The 26,620-nt window shown below is 33.2% G+C and overlaps 1 protein-coding gene across 4 annotated transcripts in view; it reads right to left on the bottom strand.

The window, feature by feature from the left end:
• Positions 1-346: 346 nt before the first annotated feature.
• Positions 347-26,620, bottom strand: part of SPOCK3 (SPARC (osteonectin), cwcv and kazal like domains proteoglycan 3) — a 483,277-nt gene continuing 457,003 nt past the window's right edge. For all 4 annotated transcript variants that reach the window (XM_045463719.1, XM_045463712.1, XM_045463701.1 and 1 more), the window contains 4 exons: positions 13,638-13,859; positions 8,896-8,958; positions 5,271-5,408; positions 347-2,052 (listed from right to left, as the gene is read on the bottom strand). In XM_045463719.1, the coding sequence (XP_045319675.1) occupies positions 1,883-2,052; positions 5,271-5,408; positions 8,896-8,958; positions 13,638-13,859 (593 nt within the window). In that variant the 3' untranslated portion in view covers positions 347-1,882. The remainder of the gene's footprint in view (positions 2,053-5,270; positions 5,409-8,895; positions 8,959-13,637; positions 13,860-26,620) is intronic.

Here is a 26,620-nt window from a genome sequence, read left to right as displayed (position 1 = left end):
AAATTAATCTATCACTCTTCAAAATTGCTGTTGCTATAGAAATTTAGCTCAGTATTTTAAATATGCTATCACAAAAATGGGTTTAAAAATAACACCATCAACAAAAAAAATGATCTACTTTGGAATTCTCTGACAAATGAAACAAATAAAACAAATCAACAAATAAAAATAATTGTTAATGTATACAGGAAAAGAATATCCAAGATGCCAAGGATTCTGATTTTGAAATTCAAAATTTTCAAAAAACTTTCCTAGCTAGTTTGCGATGTGTTCATTTTTAAAAAGTCAATGAAAATATTAAGAATCCGTCGTGCTATCTATAACCCAGAAAATCATTCAGAAACGGTTTAATTTGGTTACAAGATTCTTTATTTTGCAAACTATACATAAACAGTAAAAAAGAAAATGCATTGTACTTTAAATATTACATAAAATCAACATTAAAGTTTCTTTTTTAGTGTGTATAAATCAAATGGAAATAATTCACCAATTTTACCTTCGATGAATTGTATATTGGGAGAAAAGTTGACCCACTGCTTAAATTATGATACCAATGCATAAAATTCAATAGGTTTTTCCATTTGTATTATGGGCACAAAACCATAGGTCTGATATACTTAAAAGTGATGGTTTGCCAAAATGTCTACACAATTAATTAACATGCTAACTTAAACACAGCAATTAAAGTAATTTTTGTTACAGTTAAATCTTAAATGCTACTCTACACAATAATCATAAACAAGTCCACATGGCAATTATGTAACAATAGAAAAAAAGAAAGAAACTTTTTCCATTTTCTTCATTCCAGCAGCAGTACCTTTACTGGTATTAATTTGTTAATTAGGTGTGCTTATATATTGCCTAATATCCTATATTGGTATGCATGCTAAAACCTTTCTATTTCTATTTTGCAAGGCACCATACAATACGGTCTCTAAGTTGCGACGCTAGTAATAAAAATGGCATAATTCTAGGATTAAATGCAAAATTTTATCTGAATAAGAAATAAAATAAGAATTAAGACTTTTAAATTTGACATTGAGGCAAATGACAAACCTTTTGTGAAAATGTAGTTTAAATTAATCTTTCCTTTTGTCTTCCTACTTTAAATTCTGCACCCTAAATCGCTGGTCAGAAAGATAAAGAAATCGAGAAAGGTAAAGAAATCATGCTGTTTTAGAATATAAAAAAATTCTACATGAGAATGCTATCCAACTTAAAATAAAAATTAGAAAGGACAACGAAGTTTTTAACTTTCAGAATCCATGGTTTTCCGTACTTGCCATTTTGTAAAATATCCTAGCATATCCAGAATAATTTCCTCATTGAAAACATCACTATTAATGAAAACACAATGGAGGACTCTACACTTGTTACCGTTTTTCTTACCCGTCGGTATCCCCTCACTCACTGTAAATCTAGGAAGATGCTACCTTGGAATAGCAATTAAGGTCATGCTTAGTTTTATAAAATACTTGGGTCCCGTGCCACTAATAAGTTATTGTAAATTTAACTTAGAATATCTCTCAGAAAAATAACGTATACAACCTCAAGTCCTGGTTGTTGTTTTGCTTGTGGGAGATTGACATAGTTGGTTCATATGAAAATTTGTTTATATCAGTAGCTCTTCCTAATGTTTTTCCCCCCTCTGGCTAGACTCCATATGCATTTTCTTTTTCTCTAAGGCATATAAAAACTCAAGATAAATGATTCTTATTTAAACATAAAGTCCTATGACATTAGCTGCAATATTTGAAATAATTATACAAAATATATGTGAGTTTTAGAATCCTTTTGTTTTAGGGCAAGAAGATAATTCTCAATAGGTTATCACTTTGTAAATAATAGAAATGTAGAATTTATAGGTCTCAGCTCTCGTTAATCAGATGTACCCATCATGGTCATCCCCATCATCATCGTCATCCCCTTCGTCTTCATCATCATCTTCAATTTCATCTTCATCATTCATAATATCGTCTTCATCATCTTCATCGTCAGTCCATTCATGGAAATCTCCGCTTGCAAAATCTCCAGAGATCTCAAAATCAATAGCTTAGGGAAAAAAGTAAACATTATTATTAATGTCATTTGATTGAGTAATGGGATAATTTCCTGAGATACATAAAATTCTGATGAAAATTAAGCAAATTAGTACAATTTTACTTTGGCCTTTAACTTATTTAACAAAGGTAAGGAAAAATCCACTCTCTATCATTTGTTGACATTTGTGTCCTAAAAAGCTGAATCAGTAAGGAGATCTGATATGCAAGGTTTCCAGTTCAGTAATATTGATCTCAGCCCAGTTTTTATAGAGGCTCATGTCAAACTTTGAATTTTACAAAGAATTTTAAATTTCTCCAATTAGTGTGGTAGGCAAAATAATTGCTCCTTTAAGGCCTTCACTTCCTAATCGCTAAAACCTGTGAATGTGACTTTAAATGGTAAAAAAAGCGACTTTGCAGATCTGATTAAGTTAAGGACCTGGAGATGGGGAGATTATCCTGGATTATTCAGATAGGCTCAGATGATCACCCGCATCCTTAAAATCAAAGAACCTTTCCATATTGAGTCGGAGGGAGTTGTGACTAGGGAGAATAGTAAGAGAGATGCAACGTTGCTAGCTTTGAACTCGGAGGAAAGGGTCCATGAGCTAAAAAATATGAGCAGACTACAGAAAGTGAAAAAGGCAAGGAAACAGATTGTCCCCTAGATCCTCTAGAAGGTATACAGCACTGATGACCCTCAGATGTTTAGTTCAAGAAGGCCCATGTTGGACTTTGGACACACAAAACTGTTAAGATAATACATTTGTGTAGTTTAAGCCACTAAATTTATGGAAATTTGTTGGGGCACCTGGGTGGCTCAGTTGGTTAAGCGTACTACTTCAGCTTAGGTCATGAGCTCATGGTCATGGGTGTGAGCCCTACATCGGGCTCCATGCTGACAGCTTGGATCCTGGAGCCTGCATCAGATTCTGTGTCTTCCTCTGTCTCTGACCCTCCCCCGCTCATGCTCTGTCTCTCTTTGTCTCTCAAAATAAATAAATGTTAAAAAATAAATAAATTCATGGAAATTTGTTACAATAGCAACAGAAAACTAACATAAGTAGTCAGTACTTTAAAAAATATTTGGATTTATTCATTACTATTTATAGAGGCCAAATTGTACATATATCTCATAATGTTTATTTTTCAACCCTATGTTAGTGTGCATTTATTTTCTACCTTTTTAAATATTTTAGTCTTAAAATTTTGAGGTAGCTAATTAAAACAAATCTTATTAATGTAATCCATTGTTTATAAATTTATTTTATAATACAACACATTAAAATTCATATCTTATGTGAAGATAATGTTATTTCTATCCTCCTACACAATGTCTCTTGTTAATAATTTCAAGATGCTAAGAAAACTCAGAAGTCATGTTCTCAAAACAGCTTCTTTGTTCACTCATTGAATTCATCCCCATATAATTTTTATTTTCATCACTGATAATTGGCATCACTGATAATAATTATGTAATTAATAATGCAACCATTTTAAACTACATATTACAAAGATATGCTCTTTACATGTTAAAGGTATGTTAGGCATCTACTTAATACTACTTTATCTCACTTAAATCTAATAATGTTGGCTAGAAAACTAAAACCAAGCTATTAAAAATATTATGGGATAAATGCATGCAGAAGAGGCACTTAAACACTAGATGTCATTACCTTTATATAGTTTACCATTTATATTTTTTAAATGATCACAGTCTATCAGTTTAAAAATTGCATAAAGTAGCAGCATTATCGACGATAGCCAAGTTACGGGAAGAGCTCAAATGTCCATTGACTGACGAATGGATAAAGAAGTGGCATATATGTGTATATGTATATGTATGTGCATATATATGTATGTGTATGTACATACAATGGAATATTACTCAGCTACCAAAAAGAATGAAATCTTGCCATTTGCAGTATCGTGGATGGAACCAGAATGTATTATGCAAAGCAAAATAAACCCGTCAGAGAAGGACAAGTACCATATGATTTCACTCATATATGGCATTTAAGAATCAAAACATAGGAACATAGGGGAAGGGAAAGAAAGATAAAATAAGATAAAAACAGAGAGGGAGGCAATCCATAAGAAACTCTTAGCTAGAGAGAACAAACAGGGTTGTTGGAGGGGATGTGGATGAGAGAGATGGGCTAAATGGGTGATGGGCATTAAGGAGTGCAGTTGTTGGGAAGAATGTTATATGTAAGTGATGAATCACTAAATTCTACTCCTGAAACTAAAGTAATTTGAATTTAAATAAATCTGGAAAGAAAATAAATAAATACCACTTAAAAGAGACAACTAGACATTATCTAAAATACAAGATTGACCAAGTACTTTATTTTCATTTTTGGCCATGCATATTGAGACACAATCCATTAATTCCTAGTATATAAGTGTGCATGAATATGGGAGTGTGCATGTTGTGTTTGTGTGTGTGTGTGTGTGTGTGTATAGCTAAATGAGTTTTGTAATGAAAACTCATCATACAAACAAAAATACTCATTTGAAACTTGCATCCTAAAAAAAAATTTATGAAGCAAAAAGATACCACATTTAAAACTTTAAAATACATGTGCGTGATGTGCAACTTAACTCTAATATTATTTTTAGATTTACACATAAAAAAGTCACCTCCATGAAAAGAATTAGAATATTAATTATATATATAATTATATATATTAATTATAATTACCTTTCAAACATCTAAACTATATTTTTCCTACCCAAATACAAGGATATATGCTCATATAGCTGCAATTTGTGGACCTTTCCTTCAAAAACGTTAGCTTTTCTTTTGTGAATGAGCCCACATACTCCCTAGGTCAATTTCTCCAAAGGTATGCAGACAAAAGGGTTCCATATGGGGACAAGGCACACACTGGAGTTAGCCAACTTGGAATAGAGTGGATGACAAGAATATGCTGTACTTGAGAGGAAAACAGGAGGTATTTAACATTTCTGTATATGAAGTAGTAAAAGGAACTCATCTTTTAATTCTTCTCCCTTCAAATACTTAAGTAATGCATTCTATTTATTATTTACACAAGGTTTTCATATGCTAGGAGTGACCCTTTTTGTCACCCCTCCCTCCCCAATATATTCTACATTTTTTTTGCAGGGAGTATGTCCTCCTTAAATGTTTGGGCAAATTAATGAGATTCTTAAGAACTCATCTTGTGCTTGAGAAATTATTAAATAAGTAATCCTTATTCTTACCACAATCTGCAACACCATTTGTTCTGGATCCCATTACTTCATTTCCATATCTGTCAACACACCAGCACTGTCCAACACTGCCATGGCACTGTGCTGGCTTGTAGTAACCATCTTCATCACAGAGGGGGATGTACTGTCCTGTGAAACACACACACACACACACACACACACGCACGCACAATTATAAACAAGTTGTGTTTCTATTTGATGGTCAGCACCTATGCATTAATTCACTCAAGATATACACACATGGAGTTCCCCCTCCAGGCTGTGAACTAGTGATAAATGTAGAACAAAACAGGTAAGGTTACTGCTGTCATGGGGCAGGCTATTTACATAATGAACTACTTTATGTTTCTTTTGTTAAGCAAATTTATTATTACTCCTTCTCATTCTGCAAAGGGTACTCTGTTCTCACAGGTATAATACAGAATTAGAACCTGGGTAATGCCGTGTGTATTACATCATCCAGACCACTTAGAATGGCACACCAGACCCCCTACCATCATCACTGCCTACTTTCTATTTTCTTTCCCCCAAATTTTCCTTCATATATTCCAAGCTTTTTCCACATCAAACTGTTTTGCCCAAATTCACTACTGCTTCATCTCTGTATTTATCTGTTTCTCATCTGGAATCCCTCCCTCCTTCCTTCCCTCCCTCTTACATTTTAATACTTGACTTAAATGTGACCCCTAATATGTACCCCTCTCTTAAACTGGAAGATTTCTCATATGCTTCTTATAACGTGGTGTGTGTGTGTGTGTGTGTGTGTGTGTGTGTAGTTTATTATTACGTGCTTTCACCACTATAATGTGATATCCTCTCTATTGGGAATTTTGCATTCTCTTTGTTTTGAGTATTATATTAACAACTCTTAATCAAGTGGGAAAGACATTTATTTTCACATCTATAATATCTAACATAGTACCTGGCACGTGGCTAATGATAAATGTTTAATTGATAACTTAGAAGTGAATTCACTTTCTTAAATGTTTATGCCGACACAACAGAGTAAGGCTTAGGAAATTAGAAAATTTTCTTGTCTTTCCTGACTATTCTATTCTCTCAGCGACCACACTCTAGTTATCTAGTGAGAGAGAGAGAGAGAGAGGAAAAAAAAAAAGCAACCGCTGAATAAATCAATAGAACATGAAATTCTTTCAATTTACTTAGTCTTGTAACCATATAGGATCATAATATTACCTCTTTAAATAAAGTTTCAACATTCTGATCAATAAATAGTTTAATTTTAAAACTGTAATTCATTTGAAAGATTTGGAGTATGAGACTATCAGTGAAGTAGACAGAATATTACCAATATAGAAAACATGAAAACGCCGTCTGTAGATTTAAGGCCAGCAAAAATTAGAACACTTTTTTCACATTCTTATCTCCATCTTTTTTTTTAATCGTATGTTTTAAATGTTTATTTATTTTTGAGACAGAGCATGAATGGGGGAGGGACAGAGAGAGAGGGAGACACAGAATTGGAAGCAGGCTCCAGGCTCCGAGCCACCAGCCCAGAGCCTGACATGGGGCTCGAACTCACGGACCGCGAGATCGTGACCTGAGTGGAAGTCGGACGCTTAACCGACTGAGCCACCCAGGAGCCCCTATTATCTCCATCTTTTAAAAAGCTATCATATCTTGACATCTTTGACATAAAAGTGTTATGATGTAGAGTTAGTGTAGCCATTAATTTATCTTTAATGTCAGTACGGCACACTATCTCTATATAACAACTGATAACGTTTCAGGTAAGTACCGTTATACTTCCAAAAAAAGAACTATTTAGGGCATTCATTCTCTAATAATGATTTCCATTTTTATTATGTAAAGAGAATAAAAGTTACTCCTTCCAAAGGCACTAAATATGTTTTCATTTTTCTTTAACTGCAAATAATCAAATTCTGAATTTTGGTACGTGCAAAATATTTTTCAGTTGAATTTCAATGGCTTTTCCCATTGTACATGGATAAACTTTGTTTTGTGGAAACAAAGAAACCTATGTATGACTGTATTATTTCATTTTTGAGCTGTGGTGTAGTATGCATTTTTTACCAGAGCTAAAAGCAACATAACACATTGTAGTTTTATCATTAGTAATTCTTTATATCTAAAAGTGCTTTATTACAAAAAAAATAGCCTTTTCATTTTGAAGTATGGATTTTCAAGTAATTTATAAAAAACTCATTTAAACATGCAATATTATAATTACGAAGATAGCGTGGCATAATAAATCAATGAGATTCAAAAATATTAAAAATTGTGTTCTGTTAAATACTCAAGAGCATTAATATACATGGAAAAGACAAAATAAAAAACATTGCATGTGTGGTATTCTGCACTGGATCCTAAAACAGAAAAAGGACATCAGTGGAAAAACTGGTAAAATCCAAATAAAGTCTAAGTTTTAACTAATAGAATTATAGCAATGTTAATTTCTTAGAATTGACAAACAGACAATGGTTATTTGGTACATAATAAGATGGTAACTCTGGGGGAGGTCGAGTAAAGGCCATATGTAAACTATGTACTAATCTTTGTAAAATGTCTTTAAAATTATTCAAAAGAGTTTATTTTAAAATTTTATGTCTAGAAGAATAAACAAAATAATCACACATAATAGTTTAGTAATTTCTTTTTTTTTTTTTTAATTTTTTTTTTCAACGTTTATTTATTTTTGGGACAGAGAGAGACACGGAGCATGAACGGGGGAGGGGCAGAGAGAGAGGGAGACACAGAATCAGAAACAGGCTCCAGGCTCTGAGCCATCAGCCCAGAGCCCGATGCGGGGCTCGAACTCCCGGACCGTGAGATCGTGACCTGGCTGAAGTCGGACGCTTAACCGACTGCGCCACCCAGGCGCCCCAGTAATTTCTTGATAGTCAAGCACTCTAATGTTTCAAGACTTTCGGTGAATTTTGTTATCTATCTATCTATCATCTATCTAATACATATATTTACTTGCTAAAAGTAAGTTAGTAAAAAGTGCTGATGGAAAACACTAGAAAGTTTATTCAAGTTTCTTTGAGGTACTACGGCATGCTTTCACCCATCTCTCTCTCATATTACTTTATACATGTTAGATTATTATAGATATCATTACATATATATTATATATTACATATTACATATTATATATCATATATTAGATATTAGATTATTGTAGGCATATTAGATTATATATTAGAATATATATAGATCATATAAATATTATATATACATTATTATAGATATATTAGAATATATAAATATATTGGATTATTTTATATGTATTAGATTATTATATGCATGTGTGCACCATTATTCTTGAATTGTTAGCGACAGAATTAGAATGAAAGTTTCTGCTGATCCTTTAACTTTAGCATTGTTTAAATCTCTTTTTTCACTTAATAACTTTCAAAATGAACATTATATTAGGGTAATAAAACAGACATAATATCTTTCAATAGGTAAGATAATAAAAGTAAGTTTAATGGCTTTCAAAAACTTCATAAATTTTGTTACTGAAATTTAGTGTCGTCTATCTTTGTTGGATTAATATTGATTTTATGTTGCTGTTTCCCTGGGGTTATTTATGTAAGCAATAAAGGCTTCAGAAGAATGATCTATTACTCACCTAGGAGCTTCTTTACCCCTTGCCGCTTCTGAATATTGCTGAGCTCCGTCTGGCAAGGTGGGTCTGCAATGACATTAAAAGTGTTACTTCAAGGATTATAGTTAAATATAAAAAAGAATAATTTCTATGATATCAAACCTCATCTGGTCTTTACACGGCTTTAAAAGACACATATGATGTATTATTTCTTTTTTATGGAGTACGTACCTATATGATACATGTATGTGTATCTATATGCATACTTGGAGGGAGAAACAGAGGCAGGGGGAAAGAGACAGAGAGAGAAAGGCTTTCCTAATTATTGGTATTAGATTATCTTGATTTTTCGCAGACAGACCAAATTGTATAGAAAAACGCAGAGAATGATATGAAATACTTATATGATGGAAAATGGTTCTTATCGTTTACTTTTAAACGGTCAATCAACTCAGCAATATTGTTTGACTGGTGTCAAAACAATTAACTGATTATGTTTTCCCTTTATTTAAAACAGGCTGTAAGATATTGAGGAATAGCTTTGCATTAAAAAAGTAATCTCTAAAAAAAGTCAATGCTCTTTCAGCTTATATCAGACATACTATTATAAGTTTTGATACTGAATAATGCTGACAGGCTTTGGTCTTTTTAGTTTTATCCAGATACTTCAAGTATATATGCAGTGTGGAAACAAGACATATTATAAAATAATTTCTGATAAGCCATCTTTTAAAAATTAAGCAAATTTAGAAATAAAGAATTGCCTTTCTTTTCGAACTCAACCACTTAAAGGAGAACATTTTCAGATAAATATAAAATTCTAAATGGACACAATATAGCTTGGCTTATATTATTATTATATATTATGACATATATTTTATATAATAAATATATTTTCTAATTTATAATATTCAAATAGTTCAACGTATTTTATGCTCATATTCTAAAAACCTTCTATATAAAAAGGCATCTTAAATTATTGAAGCAGAAAACCAATAGGAACTAGTACCTACTTTCCCATACTACAACATTTTAGGGAAAAGGCAGGGTATAATCAATTCAAATAATTTAAAAATATTATATGAATTTGACAATATTCAGTTATTAAATTTTCATGTAACTAACAAAGTGTAATGAGGAAATGAGACAAAGTGATTAATATATATATTTATTTTTTTAATGTTTATTTATTATTTTTGAAAGAGAGAGAGAGAGAGCACAAGTGAGAGCAAGGGAGGGGCAGAGAGAGAGGGAGACACAGAATCCTAAGCAGGTTCCAGGCTCTGAGCTGTCAGCACAGAACTGTGAGATCATGACCTGAGCCAAAGTCAGACGCTTAATTGAATGAGCCACCAGGCACCCCAATATACATTTTATAGTTTAATATATATAAGCCAAACAAGTCTTTTTCCTTGGGAAATCTAATGTGAAGAAAAAGTAATTTTTTTCAAAGAGAGAGAGAGAAACTATACAAGAAACAGACTCTTAACTATAGACAACAAACTGATGGTTACCAGAGGGTAAGGGCATGCTGGGGGAGGGAGGGAGTGATGAGAAAAATAGGTGAAGGGGATTAAGAGTACACTTATGATGAACACTGAGTAATGTATCAAGTTATGCAACATGGGCTTATAGAATGGACATTTAAAATTTTACTCCTTCCAAATAGAATAGAAGCCGGAGGAAATTTTTGAGCTGAAGTTTCAATATCATATTGAAGGCATTTTTTTCTAATTACTATGGACTAGTTATTGCAAAGTAAAAATAATATTTGTATACGTTTGCTATGACATTGCCTGAAAATCCATGTACATTTGATTCTAACTCTCGATTAGTGACCTCACTGAATAAACATGAGTACCAGTCCCACAAACTTTGTATAAGGGAGCAATTTAAGATATCACGAGTACACTGGACAAGATTCAGCTGTTCATCTACACATATTTAATTCTGAAGTATTTCTCCTATTATTTGTAAGGCAATTCTGTCTGGTCTTTAACATGGGTATACTACATATATATATGTATATATATATATATATATATATATATATACATATATATATACATATATATATATATAAAACTCTTATTTATATATTATACATTTCATATGTTACTCTAATATATAGCCAAATATATTACATAGTACTTTAATTACAGTAAATAATAAGTTGTTGTTTTATTGAATAGTGAGGAAAATACATTCTTTTATAAGGTGAAACATTTGAAAGCATGCTTTTAAATAAATGGTTATTCTTTTTCATTAGATTACTTAATAAACTAATTCTTATTGTTATTCTTAGTGTCAGTTACCCTGATAGAGCTTTTTCTAACATTTTCTAGCATACTAAGGTAATAAAAATAATTAGCCAACTCTCCTAAGCTTTGGGGAAGATGTATAAATCCTTTCACCCACTCAGGTACCATTTATTAAATTATATCTACCATGTATTAAATAATCTCAGAGAAAATCTTCATGTGACTATAAAGATTTTAACACTTTGGCTGAATACTGCTTAATAGATGAAAGTATTTAAAGCAAAATTTTTCTTTGGGAACCTTCAGTTCTACAAATATTACTGCAAAATCCACAAATGTTTTAATATGAAACTATTTATTTCTATAGAAGAAACACTGAGTTTTTCATAATTTTTTTTCGCAAACATGCTATCATAACACTAAAAATTTTAACTAAAATAAGATCATAGAAAAGACCAGATATCTTTTTATGGTGGATTACCAGCATTGATTTTTCTATTCTTTAAATGCTTTAAATGTATACTAGTCATTAAAACTATCATGTAGCTTTTTAGAAGGGTGCAATTACCTAGAAAGCAGAAATACAGTAATAAAATCAACAGAGTACAGGTGTGTGGGTGTAAGGTTTAGAATATTTTAATAAAGAAAATCTGTTTTGTTTAAAGTGATTTATAAATAGTTAAACTACTCTAAAATTCCTGCTGTTGACTCACTACTAATCAATTTGTGGGTAATCATTTCATCCCTAATTACTAAACTATTACTAATACATTAAAAAGTATTTGAGGTAGTAGAAGTCCCTACGTAAGGTATTAGTGTTTCATACGAAAAGCTGAGTAAAATTAATACACCTTTAAGTAGATTGTACATTCTCTTAGCTGTCAAGAATTAAAATAAGGTGACAATAGCAGGTGTATCACATTAGACTAATTCCTTGTTTGTTTTTTTAAAATTAGGATCAACCAGTCAGAATGCCTAAAATTCACAACTCAGGAAACCACAGATGTTGGCGACGCTGTGGAGAGAACACTTTTGCACTGTCAGTGGGAATGCAAACTGGTGCAGCCACTCTGGAAAACAGAATGGAGGTTCCTCAAAAACATAAAAATGGAGCTATCCTATGTTCCAGTAATTACACTACTAGGTATTTATCCAAAGGATACAAAAATGCTGATCCAAAGGGGCATGTGCACCCCAATGTTTACAGTAGCACTATCAACAACAGCCAAAATATGGAAAGAGCCCAAATGTCCATCAACTGATGAATGGAGAAAGATGATGTGGTAAATGTATACAATGGAATATTACTCAGGTATCAAAAAGAATAAAATCTTGACATCTGAAACGTGGATGGATCTAGAATGTATTACGCTAAGTGAAATAAATCAGTCAGAGAAGGACAAGTATCAAATGATTTCACTCATATGTGGAATTTAAAAAACAAAACAGATGAACATAGGAGAAAGGATGGAAAAATAAGAAAAAAACAGAGAGGGAGGCAAACCGTAAGAGACTCTTAAATACAGAGAACAAATTGAGGGTTGCTGGAGGGGTGTTGAGTAGGGGGATGGGTTAAATGGGTGATGGGTACTGAGGAGGACACTTATTGAGATGAACACTGGGTGTTATAGGTAAGTGATGAATCACTAAATTCCACTTCTGAATTACTCCATTATTACACTATATATAAACTAACTTGGATTTAAATAAAATAAAATAAAATAATAAAAATAAAATTAGCGTCAAAATTACACACACCACTGTTTCCTTAGTTTCCCCAAACTTTATCATAAAGTGAGGTTTTGGATCTTTTTTTGTTACCTACTTAATTTCAATTGCCATTAGATTGATTATCTAAGTATGGTTTCACTGTTACATTGCATTTCCCAGTAAAGAAGGATGCCTAAGTAACTAGCATCATACCAGCTCTCCCAGGTAACTCGCCTCTTCCAGAGAATCAAGAGACACTTTCTTTGCTAGTGAATTTGTACGAAGCCAAGTTAGTTTTAAAAGTTTGAAAGGCCAAGACATTTTAAAATCAAACGAGTAAAAAATAACTTTATGGTGAATGCAGTGGTTCATTCGGCACATTTAATAAGATCACAAAATAGAACATTAAAACTCCACAGTATAGTGATAAAAAACCCATTTATTTTACACCGTGGGCAAAGCAGATAGCAAATTAATTTTAATGATTGCTTTTAATATCTATGTTCTCCTATCTCTCTGTGCTTCTTGGTGGTTCATAATGGAAACTATAATGAAGTGCATTAATATAAAATACTAATTACTATTTTTCATCTTGTTTAGCATGTTTTGTATCCCTAGCTGAGTTATATTGTTTAACATGCTGCTTATTTGCTCTTTTATTAAGCACTCTAATGAGAAAAATATCTACTAAAATGAATGGGATAAGATGTACTTTTTTTTTTTTAATCATGAAGAAATAGATAAAATTTGACATGCAGGTCAACTATCTGCATTAGTATGTGTCTCATCTTTTACCTTGCTGTCTCTGGAAGCAGTAGCACCATTCATTGTTCGATATCAAACTGTCCTTGTATGTGTCACAAGAATTGAAGAACGCCTTGGTACACTGTTCATTCTTATCAAGGTAAATGCTTCCGAGCTCTGACTGATCCAGTAGCAGGTCATAGTTTGTATCAAGTCTATTAAACATCCAGCCAAGCGAATCCTTGCAGATCGGCAAAATACTGGTATCAAATCCTAAAGGCAAAGGCAGAAAATGATTAGCGAAATCTGAAAGTCACCAACAGCAGCAAGCAAAATAAAGGAAAATAGTAGTTGGTTCCTGTTAGAGCACCCACTCAACAGTCAGACGTTAAGGCTTTAAATTCATCTTGGGTAATTAATTTCAAAGTAAAATGGGGATAGTAATACCTACCTTCAGGACAGTTGTGAGAAGCATCTAGTATGATTAGGCATTATTCAATGGCACTTATTTTTGTAATTATATTAGATATATTTACCATTCTTCAAACTGTTTCTTTTTTTTTTTTTAATTTTTTTTTCAACGTTTATTTATTTTTGGGACAGAGAGAGACAGAGCATGAACGGGGGAGGGGCAGAGAGAGAGGGAGACACAGAACTGGAAACAGGCTCCAGGCTCTGAGCCATCAGCCCAGAGCCTGACGCGGGGCTCGAACTCACGGACCGTGAGATCGTGACCTGGCTGAAGTCAGACGCTTAACCGACTGCGCCACCCAGGCGCCCCTCAAACTGTTTCTTAATAAATAGGTTGTCATTATGAATGTATTATTGAATAATAATGTCCTATTAATAAAGAAATAAAATTCATTCCCATTCAAAGAAATTTTACAAAAGTAAAATTTTAACACATAATAAGGAAGAATTTCATTAATGCTCCGTATCTTTGTGGAACCATGGCGATTTTATAAGTAATACGTGTCCAGAGAAAGAATAACCATCATGTGATTTATACAGGTACTCTGTCTTTTGCTTCTCTTAAGGCAATTTTTACAATTACAAATATGCTGAAATGGGAGATGGCGGGGGGCGCTGGATGGACACAGGTATAGAGAAATGATGGAAATGGGTTTGCATCCAAGGTACAATCTATCAAAATTTGGGTTTCTCTGGATAAACTTCAGGCCCTGCTAATACTCCATGTCCTAAATAGCATCAGATACAATGTCAGTGTTTTGAAGCATAATTTAAAAATTTACTTTCAATTATTCTTTGTCAGGCTTAAATGATCTTTAACAGATATTTTGGTAACGCAGTTTCTTTTTTATTTGCTCTTTTCCACTCATTATAAGTGAAAGTAAAATAATAACTCAGTTAACTGGCATGAAAAAGAGGATGCACTTGGACTTGTGGAGACTTTCAGAAAGCTGGATATCCAAAGGGTTTAACCTTCAATAGCAGGGGTTGAAGAGTAGTTTAACCATTTATGAATGAAATTCTCTCTCTGCTGCAGTTAATTTTATGTTCTAGTTGTACCTAATCTAATTTAATATGTACCTTTTATTTAATTTTATACTCCAAGGTATATAGGTAATTGAAAATAAAGACATACACATTTAGGATTTAGTTTTTAAATCCTATTTAGCATTTTTAGGATAAATAGTATTACATTAAATAAGTCCTGATTGGGAGATTTGGGACTTAAGAAATTCTCATTTTAAACACCTTTTTGGAATTATTCTATTCATGTATCAGAACATATTGTGCTTTCTGTCCATGAATCACCATGCTTTCTATCCATGGGTATCCACAGGTAAAAGAGGTATTTGTGACTCTTTGATAAAAGCATAAAGGAAAAAATCCAGTAATTTTTTTATTATTTGTATTTTTCTTTATAAAATTGTTTGTAGAATAAAAACAGAATTCTCCCACTCAAACAAACAAACTACAAGCACTCATGAGTTTCTCATTTCCTATTTACTTTTCGGTCTTACCCTTGGTTCTGCAAATACAGGGTTGAAAATATAGATAAGGCCATTATTATCTTGGAGCTTATTTTTAAAACAGCATGGTTTGAGATATTGGTTGGAACTCTTCCTTACTGCCAGAAATTGTCAAATGCTCAGTGATCACATGAAGAAAGGAACCCACAGCATAATATACTAATCACTGCAAAAGTATTCAAAGGAATGAAGTTCTTGGTGTGAGATTTCTGGTATACCTTTGAGCCACACCCTCTCTCTCATCTCATTTTCTGGTACAATGGAGAAACCCAATGGTGCTATTCTGCTTTTATGAATAAAAGATATGGAAAGAATACAGAAGAGTTATTACCCTTTGGTGAACAGTAAGAGTTAGTAAAGAAAGATTATCCTCTCCCTTCACCTAGTTATTGAGAATAGAGGACTCAACTGGCTAGTTTCCTAATGCTTAGCATGAAGGTCTCATTGAGAGCCCTAGTAAAGTCCACAAGTGTCTGCAAGAAGGAGAGCTAAACATCTGATTTCCAGGTGAATATCTGCTTATCTACTTGTGACTAGTCCTGGTCAAAGTGGGGAAAGAGCACTGGGGAAAGACAGTGGGTATAACATCTGTGCAGATAAAAGGCAAAGACTATCTGGGATTTAACCAAAGATTGAAGGCTCTCGCTCAGTGTTTGGGATGCAGGGGTAGGTGAGATATAAGAAATTGTCCAGAGAAAGTGAAGAGAAGGCCAGCTGTTAGAGATTCATCATCTCATGAATGCTATTTAGCGACAGGCGGTGAAGAATCAGCAGTGAGATAACAAAGCATTCAATTCTAGTGCACATACTCTGGCCTGTCTTTTTAGTACAATAAAGAATGACTGAAATGTTAGAAGAGAGTGTGACACCATCTGAATTTTGTTTTAAAAGGAAACACTTTCTGCCATGTGAATTATATGGGAGCAAGTGTGGAAATTGGGATGCCAGTAGGGAGTAACTGGAATAGCCCATATGAGAGATTTTTGAGGATTGTTCATATCACATCTTCATAATTGCTTGAGTTCCCTTTGACCAATCATCAACGATTAAGACATAAATTTTACTTTATTTTTGAGTTCAATTTAATTTTTATATTTTTAATTTTAATTCCAGTATAATTAATATATTATATTGAATTAAGTTCAGATGTACAATATAGTGATTCAACAATTCTATACGTTACTCAGTGCTTATCATGATAAGTGTACTCTTAATCCCTTTCAATTATTTCATCCATCCCCCCATACACCTCCCCTCTGGTAACCGTTTGTTTGTATTTTATGTTAAAAATCTGCAAAATAATTTTTAAAATTATCTCTGCCCAGATTTTATGATGTACCATGCAAACACCCTTGTCAATTTCAACACCTTATTTCTTCTTAGTTTTTCAATAACAATGAAACAAAAGTAGCCCTAACCTTTCAATAATTTTTGAAGCTCTATTTTGAGAACTTATTATACAGTACAGACATTCACATAATATAACATTTCTGAAAATGTAACATGTACAGATATTTAATAAATTTTAAACACAAGAGTTTACTCTTTGTGCTACAAAGAAATGAAATTCTTACATAGTACATGTTTATTGAATGATCAATTTGGTGATGTGCAATAATGTTTTAGATAAAAAATGTCAAGGTATCTGATTTGTATTCAGGTCACTGGCCTGTGCCCTGGCATTACCTTGCATGGTTAAATTACTATATCTAGACTTTAATGCCCATATCTACATAATGTGGGGATTTTTCAAACATGATCTCTGTTACCTTGAAGATAAAAAATACAGTGAGTTTATATAATTTGAATAATATATTTATACAAAAATTGTGTTATAAGGTTAATCAGAATCATAAGTAACAGAAAAGGAGTAGACAAAATTATTTTAATATTCTAAATTAAATATATACTTTCAATATAATTCAATTCAGTTGATGCTACAAATATAAAATGAAATTAAATTGAAAAAATTGTTTTCTGACTTATCTTGAACTTTTGGAACAATACAAACTATTTGATGAGATTGAGAGTTCTTGGATAACATAGTCACTATATATAACATAGTACAAATACTATACATATATGTATTCTATGCATTATTTTTACTATGTATATATGTAATATTCTTGATATATGCTTCAAGATCACTGTAACATGAAAAAAAAAGCTAGATTTAGACAGAGAGCTGATTTTTGTCACAGTAAAACTTACAGCTTTTGCCCAATTTCTGAAGTCTACTTTGTCTTACATAAATATAGTCATTTCAACTTTTTTATAACTAGAATTTCTATTATTATACTTTTAACTAATTTATACTTTTATACTAAAAGTGTCTTAGAGAGAGCACAACACTGAGTCTCACATTTTTTCCAAGTCTGAAAATCTCTGCCTATTGATTAAAGGGTTTAGACCACATACATTTAATATTATTTCAATATGGTTGTTTTTAAAACTTCATGTTAGTATTATTTTATTTTTCCTCTTTATTAATTGTTCTTTCTGTTTCTCTTTTATTTTTTTGATTAAATATGCTTTTTTATATGTTTAATATTCTTATTTAATCTCCACTATTAGTTTATGTGGTAGGCAAAATAATAACCCCTCAAAGATGTCCACACTCTAATCCCTAGACCCCTGTGATATTACATTGCTAAAAGGACTTAAGTTTGCAGATGGAATTCAATTGGCTAAGCACTTGACTTTAAAATTGGGAGATAATTGTGGATTATCTGGGTAAACCTGATATAATTACATAAATCCTTTAGAATGAAACCATAAAGTGAAACCATAAGCTTTTCATAGCTAATAGAAATGAGACAGAGAAAAAATGGCTTTGAATATGGAAGAAGGAGACCATAAGTCTAGGAAAGTGGGTAGTGTCTACATCTGGGAAAAGCCAACAAGGACTGGAATACTCCTATAACTTCAAGAAAATAAATTTTTACAACAACCCTACTGATTAAAGAAATGGATCCTCTCCTAGAGCCCTTCATACAACTTGATTTAACATGGGGAAACCTGTGTTGGACCTCTGAATTACAGGGCTAAAAAATAATAAATTTGTGTTGCTTAAGCTACTAATTTTTGTGGTAATCTGTTACATTCATAATAGAAAACTAATGTAGTTTATGAAATATATTTGCTTTTTGATGGTTGTCAGCTGAGGATGTCCTCAGCTTTACAGTATACATCATTAGCTTAATCACAATCTTCCTTCAAATAATACTGTACCACTTCACATATGTGGTAAGAAATTTGCCAGGGTATACTTAAATCCTTTACCTTTTCTCACATTATTTTGCTATGAGTGTTACCCATTTTAATTCTATATATGTTGCAAATTTCACAGTACATTGTTATGATGTGTGCTCTGAACAATGTATTAGCTTTTCCAAGTGATGAAAAAATGTGAAAAAAAAATCCTTTATATTAAAGGAATTTTTTTTCTCTGTGTAAACACTTCTGACACCAAATATGGGTTTTCCACACAAGGCAATTCTCTAATACTCTGTGGACACCAACTGGGTGTCCTACAATTTAATTCAATTCTGACATTATCCACTCTGTTAGTACAGATCCAGTAGGTTAAGGGCTCAGTCCCACAGAATGCACCCTTACTTCAGATGCCAATATCATGTAGTGGGTTCCCAGCTATTCACACTTCTTTCAACTTGACTACAGATTAGTGGGTTCCCATGACCCCTTCCTCAGGTTCCATAATTCGTTATGACAACTCACAGATCTTAGGGAAACAGTTTATGTTTGTCGGTTTATTGTAAAGGAAATTACAAAGAATAGAAATAAATACCCAGATGAAGACATACATAGGGTGAGATATGGAAGGGTCCCAAATGCAGGAACTTCTGTTCCTGTGGAGTTGGGGTGGACCACTCTGTCAGGACATGGATGCATTCACCAACTCAGAAGCCCTCTGAACACGAACCCCTTAGCTTAGGGATTTTTACAGAAGCTTCATCTAGTAGGCATGATGGATTATTAACTCAATAGTCAGCCTCTCTCCCCTCTCCAGAGGATGGAGGGTGGGGCTGACAGTGCCAGACTTCTAATCACAGTTTGGTCTTTATAGTAACCAGCCATCATCCTGAAGCTATCCAGGAGCCCGCCGAGAGTCACCTCATTAGAACAAAAGATGTTCATATCACCCAGGATATTCCAAGGGATTTAGGTGCTCTATGTAAGATGCTCCTAACATCCTCATTACTCAGGAGATTACAAGAGTTTAGAAGTTCCGTGTCAGGAACTAGGGGCAGAGACCAAATACAGATTTCTTATTTTGTCAAACATATTTCCCCCCATGTTAAGCATTTCTGGCTTTCTACATTCTTAAATATAGATTCAAATTTCTGTGTTGTATAATTGCCTTTTGTGTCAATAAACTCATTTAATATTTCTTGAAATTTCTCAGCTTTTGATTATTGAAAAGGTTTTTTTTTTCTTTTTCTGGTTTTTTTTTTTCGGCTTAATTTTTGAAGAAACATTTTTGTCAGAGACTTTCTTTCTTTTAGCAGCTTAAAAATGTTCCACTGTATGGTGAAGAGTGTTGAGGGGAAGCTAGCTGACATGCTGAGCTTAGCTCCTCTGAACAAATTTTTTCCTTTCTTTTTTCCCTCCACCTCTGGTTGCTTTTAATATTTGCTCTTCAATACTGCCTTTTAGCAATTTACTTATGGTACACATTGTTTTTTTTTAATTTTTTAATGTTTTTATTTAGTTTTGAGTCAGATAGAGACAGAACATGAGCAGGGGAGGGGAAGAGAGAGGGAGACACAGAATCCGAAGCAGGCTCCAGGCTCTGAGCTGTCAGCACTGAGCCTGATGCGGGGCTCAAACTCACAGACTGTGATATCATGACCTGGGCTGAAGTTGGACACCCAACCGACTGAGCCACCCAGGCGCCCCTTCTTATGGTACACTTCAGTTTGGTTTTCTTTGTTTCTGTTGCTTGATGTTTATGGTATTTCTTGCATGTGTGGGTTTATTATATTAGTAAAATCCAAAAAGTTTTTAACCGTTATTTATTCATATAATTTTCTGAGGCTCTACACTTTTAGTATCCTTTTGAGACTTCAGTTACTCATATATTAATCATTAATCCCCTCTACATTGTCCCATGGTTCACTAAGATACAGAATTTTTTTTTTTTTTTTTTTTTTTTTTTTTAGTTTCTGTTTTCTTCAATGTGCTTTAATTTAGATGGTTTCTATCATATACCTTCAGGTTCATTTTTCCCTCCCTGCTCAGTTCAATGTCTTTGTATTCTCACTCAGGATGTTTTCATTTCATTTATTGTGTGTTTCATCTTTAGACATCCTATTTGGGTGTTTTATTCACATATCCTTTTTTGTAATTGATGTTCCTATTTACCTTTATACTACTGTGCATATCAATAATGTTTATGGTTATTTTATAATCTTTATATATTAATCTCATCATCATTGTAATTTCTGAGTATATTTTCAAGATTATGATTTCTCCATATTATGGACCATATTTTTGCACTTCTTGGCATCCTTGATAAATTTTAATTGGATCTGAACATTATGAATTTTAAATTATTGGTTAGTGGATTTTGTAATATTTCTCTACAATGTTATATTTTGTTCCAGCATGAAATTAAATAACCTGTGCATCAACTTGATTCTTTTAAGGATAGCTTTTAAGCTTTGTATGGCAGGCACAGAACAGAGCTTTATTCTGGGATTAATTTAGCCCACCAACAATGTGTATTCCATTCACTATATAGATATACAATAATTTGTTTAACCATTCACCACTTGAAGGGCATTTAGGTAGTCACCAGTTTTGTAATTACACAGTTGTTATAAATATCCACATATCTGTTTTATGTGATCATACGTTATAATTTCTCTAAGATAAATATCCTAGATTTTTCGTCAATCTAGGATATCTTCAATATCCTAATTTTCTTCAAGATAAATATCCTGAAATGAGATTTCTGGGTTATATGGTAAGTTATGCTTCATTTTATAAAACTGTTTTTCAAAGAGTCTGTACCATTTTGAGTTCCTATTAGCCAGTTATTAGAGATTCAACTGCTTCCATACTCACCAGCACTTCTTGGTAATGTTATTTATTTATTTATTACCACTCTAATAAGCATATAAGAGGCATCTCAATGTGATTGAATTCAGCATTTCCCTAATACTGACTGATGTCAATATTTTCATATGTTAATTTACATCACAAATCTGCTTTGTGCAAGTGTACAGATCTTTGCCCACTTTTCAGGTAAGTTGTTTGACAATTATTGAGCTTAGTATTATTTATGTATATTTTTTGGATTAAAGACCTTTATTAGATATGTATTTGGCAATATTTTCTCTCAGTGTGTGTCTTGTCTTTTCATTTTAATTTTTTTTAATTTTTAAAAAAAATTTTTTTTTCCAACGTTTATTTATTTTTGGGACAGAGAGAGACAGAGCATGAACGGGGGAGGGGCAGAGAGAGAGGGAGACACAGAATCAGAAACAGGCTCCAGGCTCTGAGCCATCAGCCCAGAGCCCGACGCGGGGTTCGAACTCACGGACCGCGAGATCGTGACCTGGCTGAAGTCGGACGCTTAACCGACTGCGCCACCCAGGCGCCCCTTGTCTTTTCATTTTAAAGCAGTATTTTTTTTAAAAACTATATATGTAGATAGATCTATATAGATCTATATCTATCTATGTATATAGATGAAGTTTGATTTATCATTTGTTCCTTTTATGTGTCATATCTAAGAAATGTCTGCTAACCAAAGGTTAGATATATTTATTCTTATATTTTCCTCTATAAGTTTTATGACCTTAGGCTTTCCATCAAGGCAAACTGATTTTTAGTTCAGGTAAATGATGCTTTGGGGTTTTCTTTTGTCTACTCCTCCATCTGGACAAAAATAAATGCTGAGGCCATCTTTATCCCACTTCTGGGAGAAAGAGAACTACAGTCGAATTTCAACCAAGAGTAAAGTCAGTGTTTTTAACTTCTTTGTATGTTCCCTTGTGCTTTGCATACACTGGCGAGTCATGTGTTGACACATTATAGGGCACAGGGCACAGGTGCAACGTTGGGAGTCATGTGTTGACACATTATAAGACACAGGGCACAGGTGCAATGTTGAGCTCAGTGATTACAGGGACATGCTGTTCATGACAGTTTCTTCGAAGGGAATGGCTGAAGTAGATACTATACCCCGGTCTCCCTGCTTGGTTCACCCAGATTCTCTCTCTATTACAGAACTCAGGAGAAAGTACACAGGCCGGTCACTGTGCCCTCCGGCTGCTGCTTGTCCCATTTTTAATCTAGTCATCACCAAGACTATTGTTCCGGAAGCTGTGCATTCTCAGTGTGAAAACCACAAGCAAATGGGCATTTCCCACTAATCCAGTATATCCACCTTCCTCCCAGGTTCCCACTGATCAAGACCTTGAGAACTGGAATCAAGTATAGTCAGTCAAAATCAATCCAAAAAATCCCAAGTTTTTGAAGAAAATCATGCAACATTAGTATGTGTATGAGTTACTATGTGGTCCCATCTTTTTATAGTTAACTTTAAAATTAGTATAAATGTAACACTGCATATCTAAAAATTACTCATAAAGAGACTTAAATTATTATGAACCTTTTCTTTTTTCACATTTTAGAATGTTAGAACACATCTTAATTGTTAGGTGGTAACACTAAATGACACAGCAGAATACTAAATGAACAGAAAGTACATAAAGTGAATTTTACAAAGCATGTCATATGCCTACTTTCAGTATTTCAGTAAGAATGCCACATTCTTCATTTTTCTCTTCACTATTATAATTGCATCTATGTTGTGTCTGAATTACAATATGACCCCTAAGTTTGGCAATGAGGACATTATGTGTATGTGTATGTGTAGAGGATCTATATATGAAATGCTCTCCAATAGTCATCATATATGATCAAATCTGATAGTTTATCAATGCAAGATGAGAGAGAAAAAATAACTAAGGGGAAATCTACATTTATCATTTGAAATATGATAATAGGGATTTGATACAATGGAATACTCAGAACTAACTTTCAGAGTCTGAATATTGCTTAAAATTATCTTCTTGCAAATTTGGAAATAATATGCAGTTGTGTAAAAATTACGAGTGGATTCACTCTTGTTGGGTGAACTTAAGGACTTTGACATCCCTTGACATTATTACAGTTGTTTCTTGAATAATTTTAATGTTTTTTTTTTTTGAAGGAGAGAGAGACAGAGCATGATGGGGAGGAGCAGAGAGAGAGGGACACACAGAATTTGAAGCAGGATCCAGGCTGTAAGCTGTCGGCACAGAGCCCGATGCGGGGCTCGAACTCACAGACTGAGATCATGACCTGAGCCGAAGTTGGACGCTTAACCCACTGAGCCACCCAGGCACCCCTCTTGAATAACTGTTTTTACAAAGTTCTCCTCTCTTGAATATTAATATTTTCATAAAATGTTATGGTAGTTATCTAAATAGAGGTAACACAGAGCTCAATATTATAATTAATGTGAGGTTTGGGATATACATATTTTTGGTGGTGTTAAAAATAATAAATATGTGGGTGAAATCAATGTGGAAAGAGTAGTATGTGCAAACAATTAAGTTAAAAAGCATAAAATTATAGGGCACCTGGGTAGCTCAGTCGGTTAAACAGCCGACTTCGGCTCAGGTCATGATCTCGCAGTCCCGGAGTTCAAGCCCCGCATCAGGCTCTGTGCTGACAGCTCAGAGCCTGGAGCCTGTTTCAGATTCTGTGTCTCCCTCTCTCTGACCCTCCCCCATTCATGCTCTGTCTCTGTCTCTCTCTCTCTCAAAAATAAATAAACGTTAAAAAATTTTTTTAAAAAATCATAAAATCACCATGTTTATACATTGACAAGGATTGAAACCTATATTTAGAATGACTGAGATTAACTCATTTACTCTGTTCCCCCCTCCCTCAGTTTTATCGAGATACATATAATTTACTTAAAACATTGTATTAGTCTAAGTGATACAACATAGTGATTTTATATATGCATTGTATAGATTATATCAATATAAATTATATATTACAAAATGGTTACCAGAGTAAGTTTAATTAACAGCCATCACCTCACATCATTATATATATTTTTTCTTACGATAAGAACTTTAAGATCTACTCTCTTAGCAACTTATGAATATACAATAAAGAATTGTTAACTAGAGTCACCATGCTCTACATTACATCCCAGATCGTGTTTATCTTATAACTTGAGCGTTTTATCTTTTGACCATTTTTACTCATTTTTACATGTCCCACCCCTACCCCAGACCACACCCCCTGCCAATCCCTCACCTTTGGGAAACACCAATCTGTTCTTTGTAGCTATAAGTTTGTGGATTTTTGTTTGTTTTGTTTTGTTGCTGTTATCATTGTGTTTATTTTTTAATTTTTAGATTCAACATATAAGTGAGATCATAAGGCATTTGTCTTCCTCTGTCTTATTTTACTGATAGTTGAAATATTTCAAATAAATTTAAAGCCTTTGTAATTTATCTATATTATAAAACTGTCATTATCTTAAAATACTTTTAACATTTAAAGTAACATTTTTATCATGTTATGAGACTTTATCAAAGATTACTTAAAAATGGTGATAATTCATTTTGTAGTGTTATTCAATTAATTAATTTTTGGAATTTAGATTATTTTAAGCAGTCACTGACAGGATTTCAGGATTTGGAGCTACTTTGCATTGTGTTGAAAATAAATCACAGTGGACCTTGTAGAAGAAGACAAAGCTTGATTCTTAAGACATTTTACAACATACTCTCCTATTTATTTATTCATTTTTTTCAGTCGTCTTCATTTGTTATTCCTTTACCTATCTCTTAAATATTGCTCTTCTTAACATTCATCCTCAGATGATTTTTTTTTAATTTAGTCCACACTAGTTATCTTGAGGTAATCATTCACTTATATTGTTTAACCAACATCATTCATAGTTCACTATCTGTATGACCAGTCTATCTACCTTTTTGAACATGATACTACATACATATAAGCACAGGTTCACATACATTATATTTTAACTAGTACATTGATTATATAATGCACATACACACATATCTTAGACAAGTAGTATTCATAGGATATAATCTGAATTCACTTTTATTTTTTTCTCTGATTCTTTGTAAATATACATTCATAGTGGAAGTTTTCTCCTTGAGAAAACTCTTTGCGAAAACTCAGGTGGTCCCATGATTTCTTCATCTCAGCTTCAGGTAAAAAAAAAATTGCGTTGTCCTTTTAAAGTTGCCATTTAATAATTACCATATTAAAAGACTGCAACACATGTGGGTTAATTGGTATTTCAAAATGTCTAATTTCATATAATGATCACAACTCTAAACTGATTCTTCCTTTCCCTAGCTGGGGATTTTGCAAATACAAACTCAAGTAAGGGAGTATGATGTGTCCTTAATTCTCCATTTTTCTTCCAACTCTCCTTTCCCATCTCTTTTATGATTACCTCCAGTTTTGGCATAAGTGGATGAAGGATACATAAGTGTAGGCAGAGAGGTTCTTACAAGACATGAATAGACACTTTTCCAAAAAAGACATCCAGATGGCTAACAGGCACATAAAAAATGCTCAACATTACTCATCATCAGGGAAATAAAAAATTAAAGCCACAATGAGACACTACCTCACACCTGTCAGAGTGGCTAACAACAACTCAGGCAACAATGGATGTTGGCGAGGATGCAGAGAAAGAGGATCTCTTTTGCACTGCTGGTGGGAATGCAAACTGGTGCAGCCACTCTGGAAAACAGCATAGAGCTTCCTTAAAAGTTAAAAATAGAACTACCCTACAACCTAGCAATTGCACTACTAGGGTTTTATCCAAGGAATACAGGAGTGCTGTTTTGAAGGGGTACATGCACCCCAATGCTTATAGCAGTGCTTTTGCAATAGCCAAAATAGGAAAAGAGCCTAAATGTCCATCGACAGATGAATGGATAAAGAAGTGGTATATATATA

Source organism: Leopardus geoffroyi, chromosome B1 (assembly GCF_018350155.1).
Source record: "Leopardus geoffroyi isolate Oge1 chromosome B1, O.geoffroyi_Oge1_pat1.0, whole genome shotgun sequence".
Taxonomy (NCBI): Eukaryota; Metazoa; Chordata; class Mammalia; order Carnivora; family Felidae; genus Leopardus; species Leopardus geoffroyi.
The sequence above is the reverse complement of the archived record's forward strand: the minus strand, read 5'-3'. Positions and strand labels throughout refer to the sequence as shown.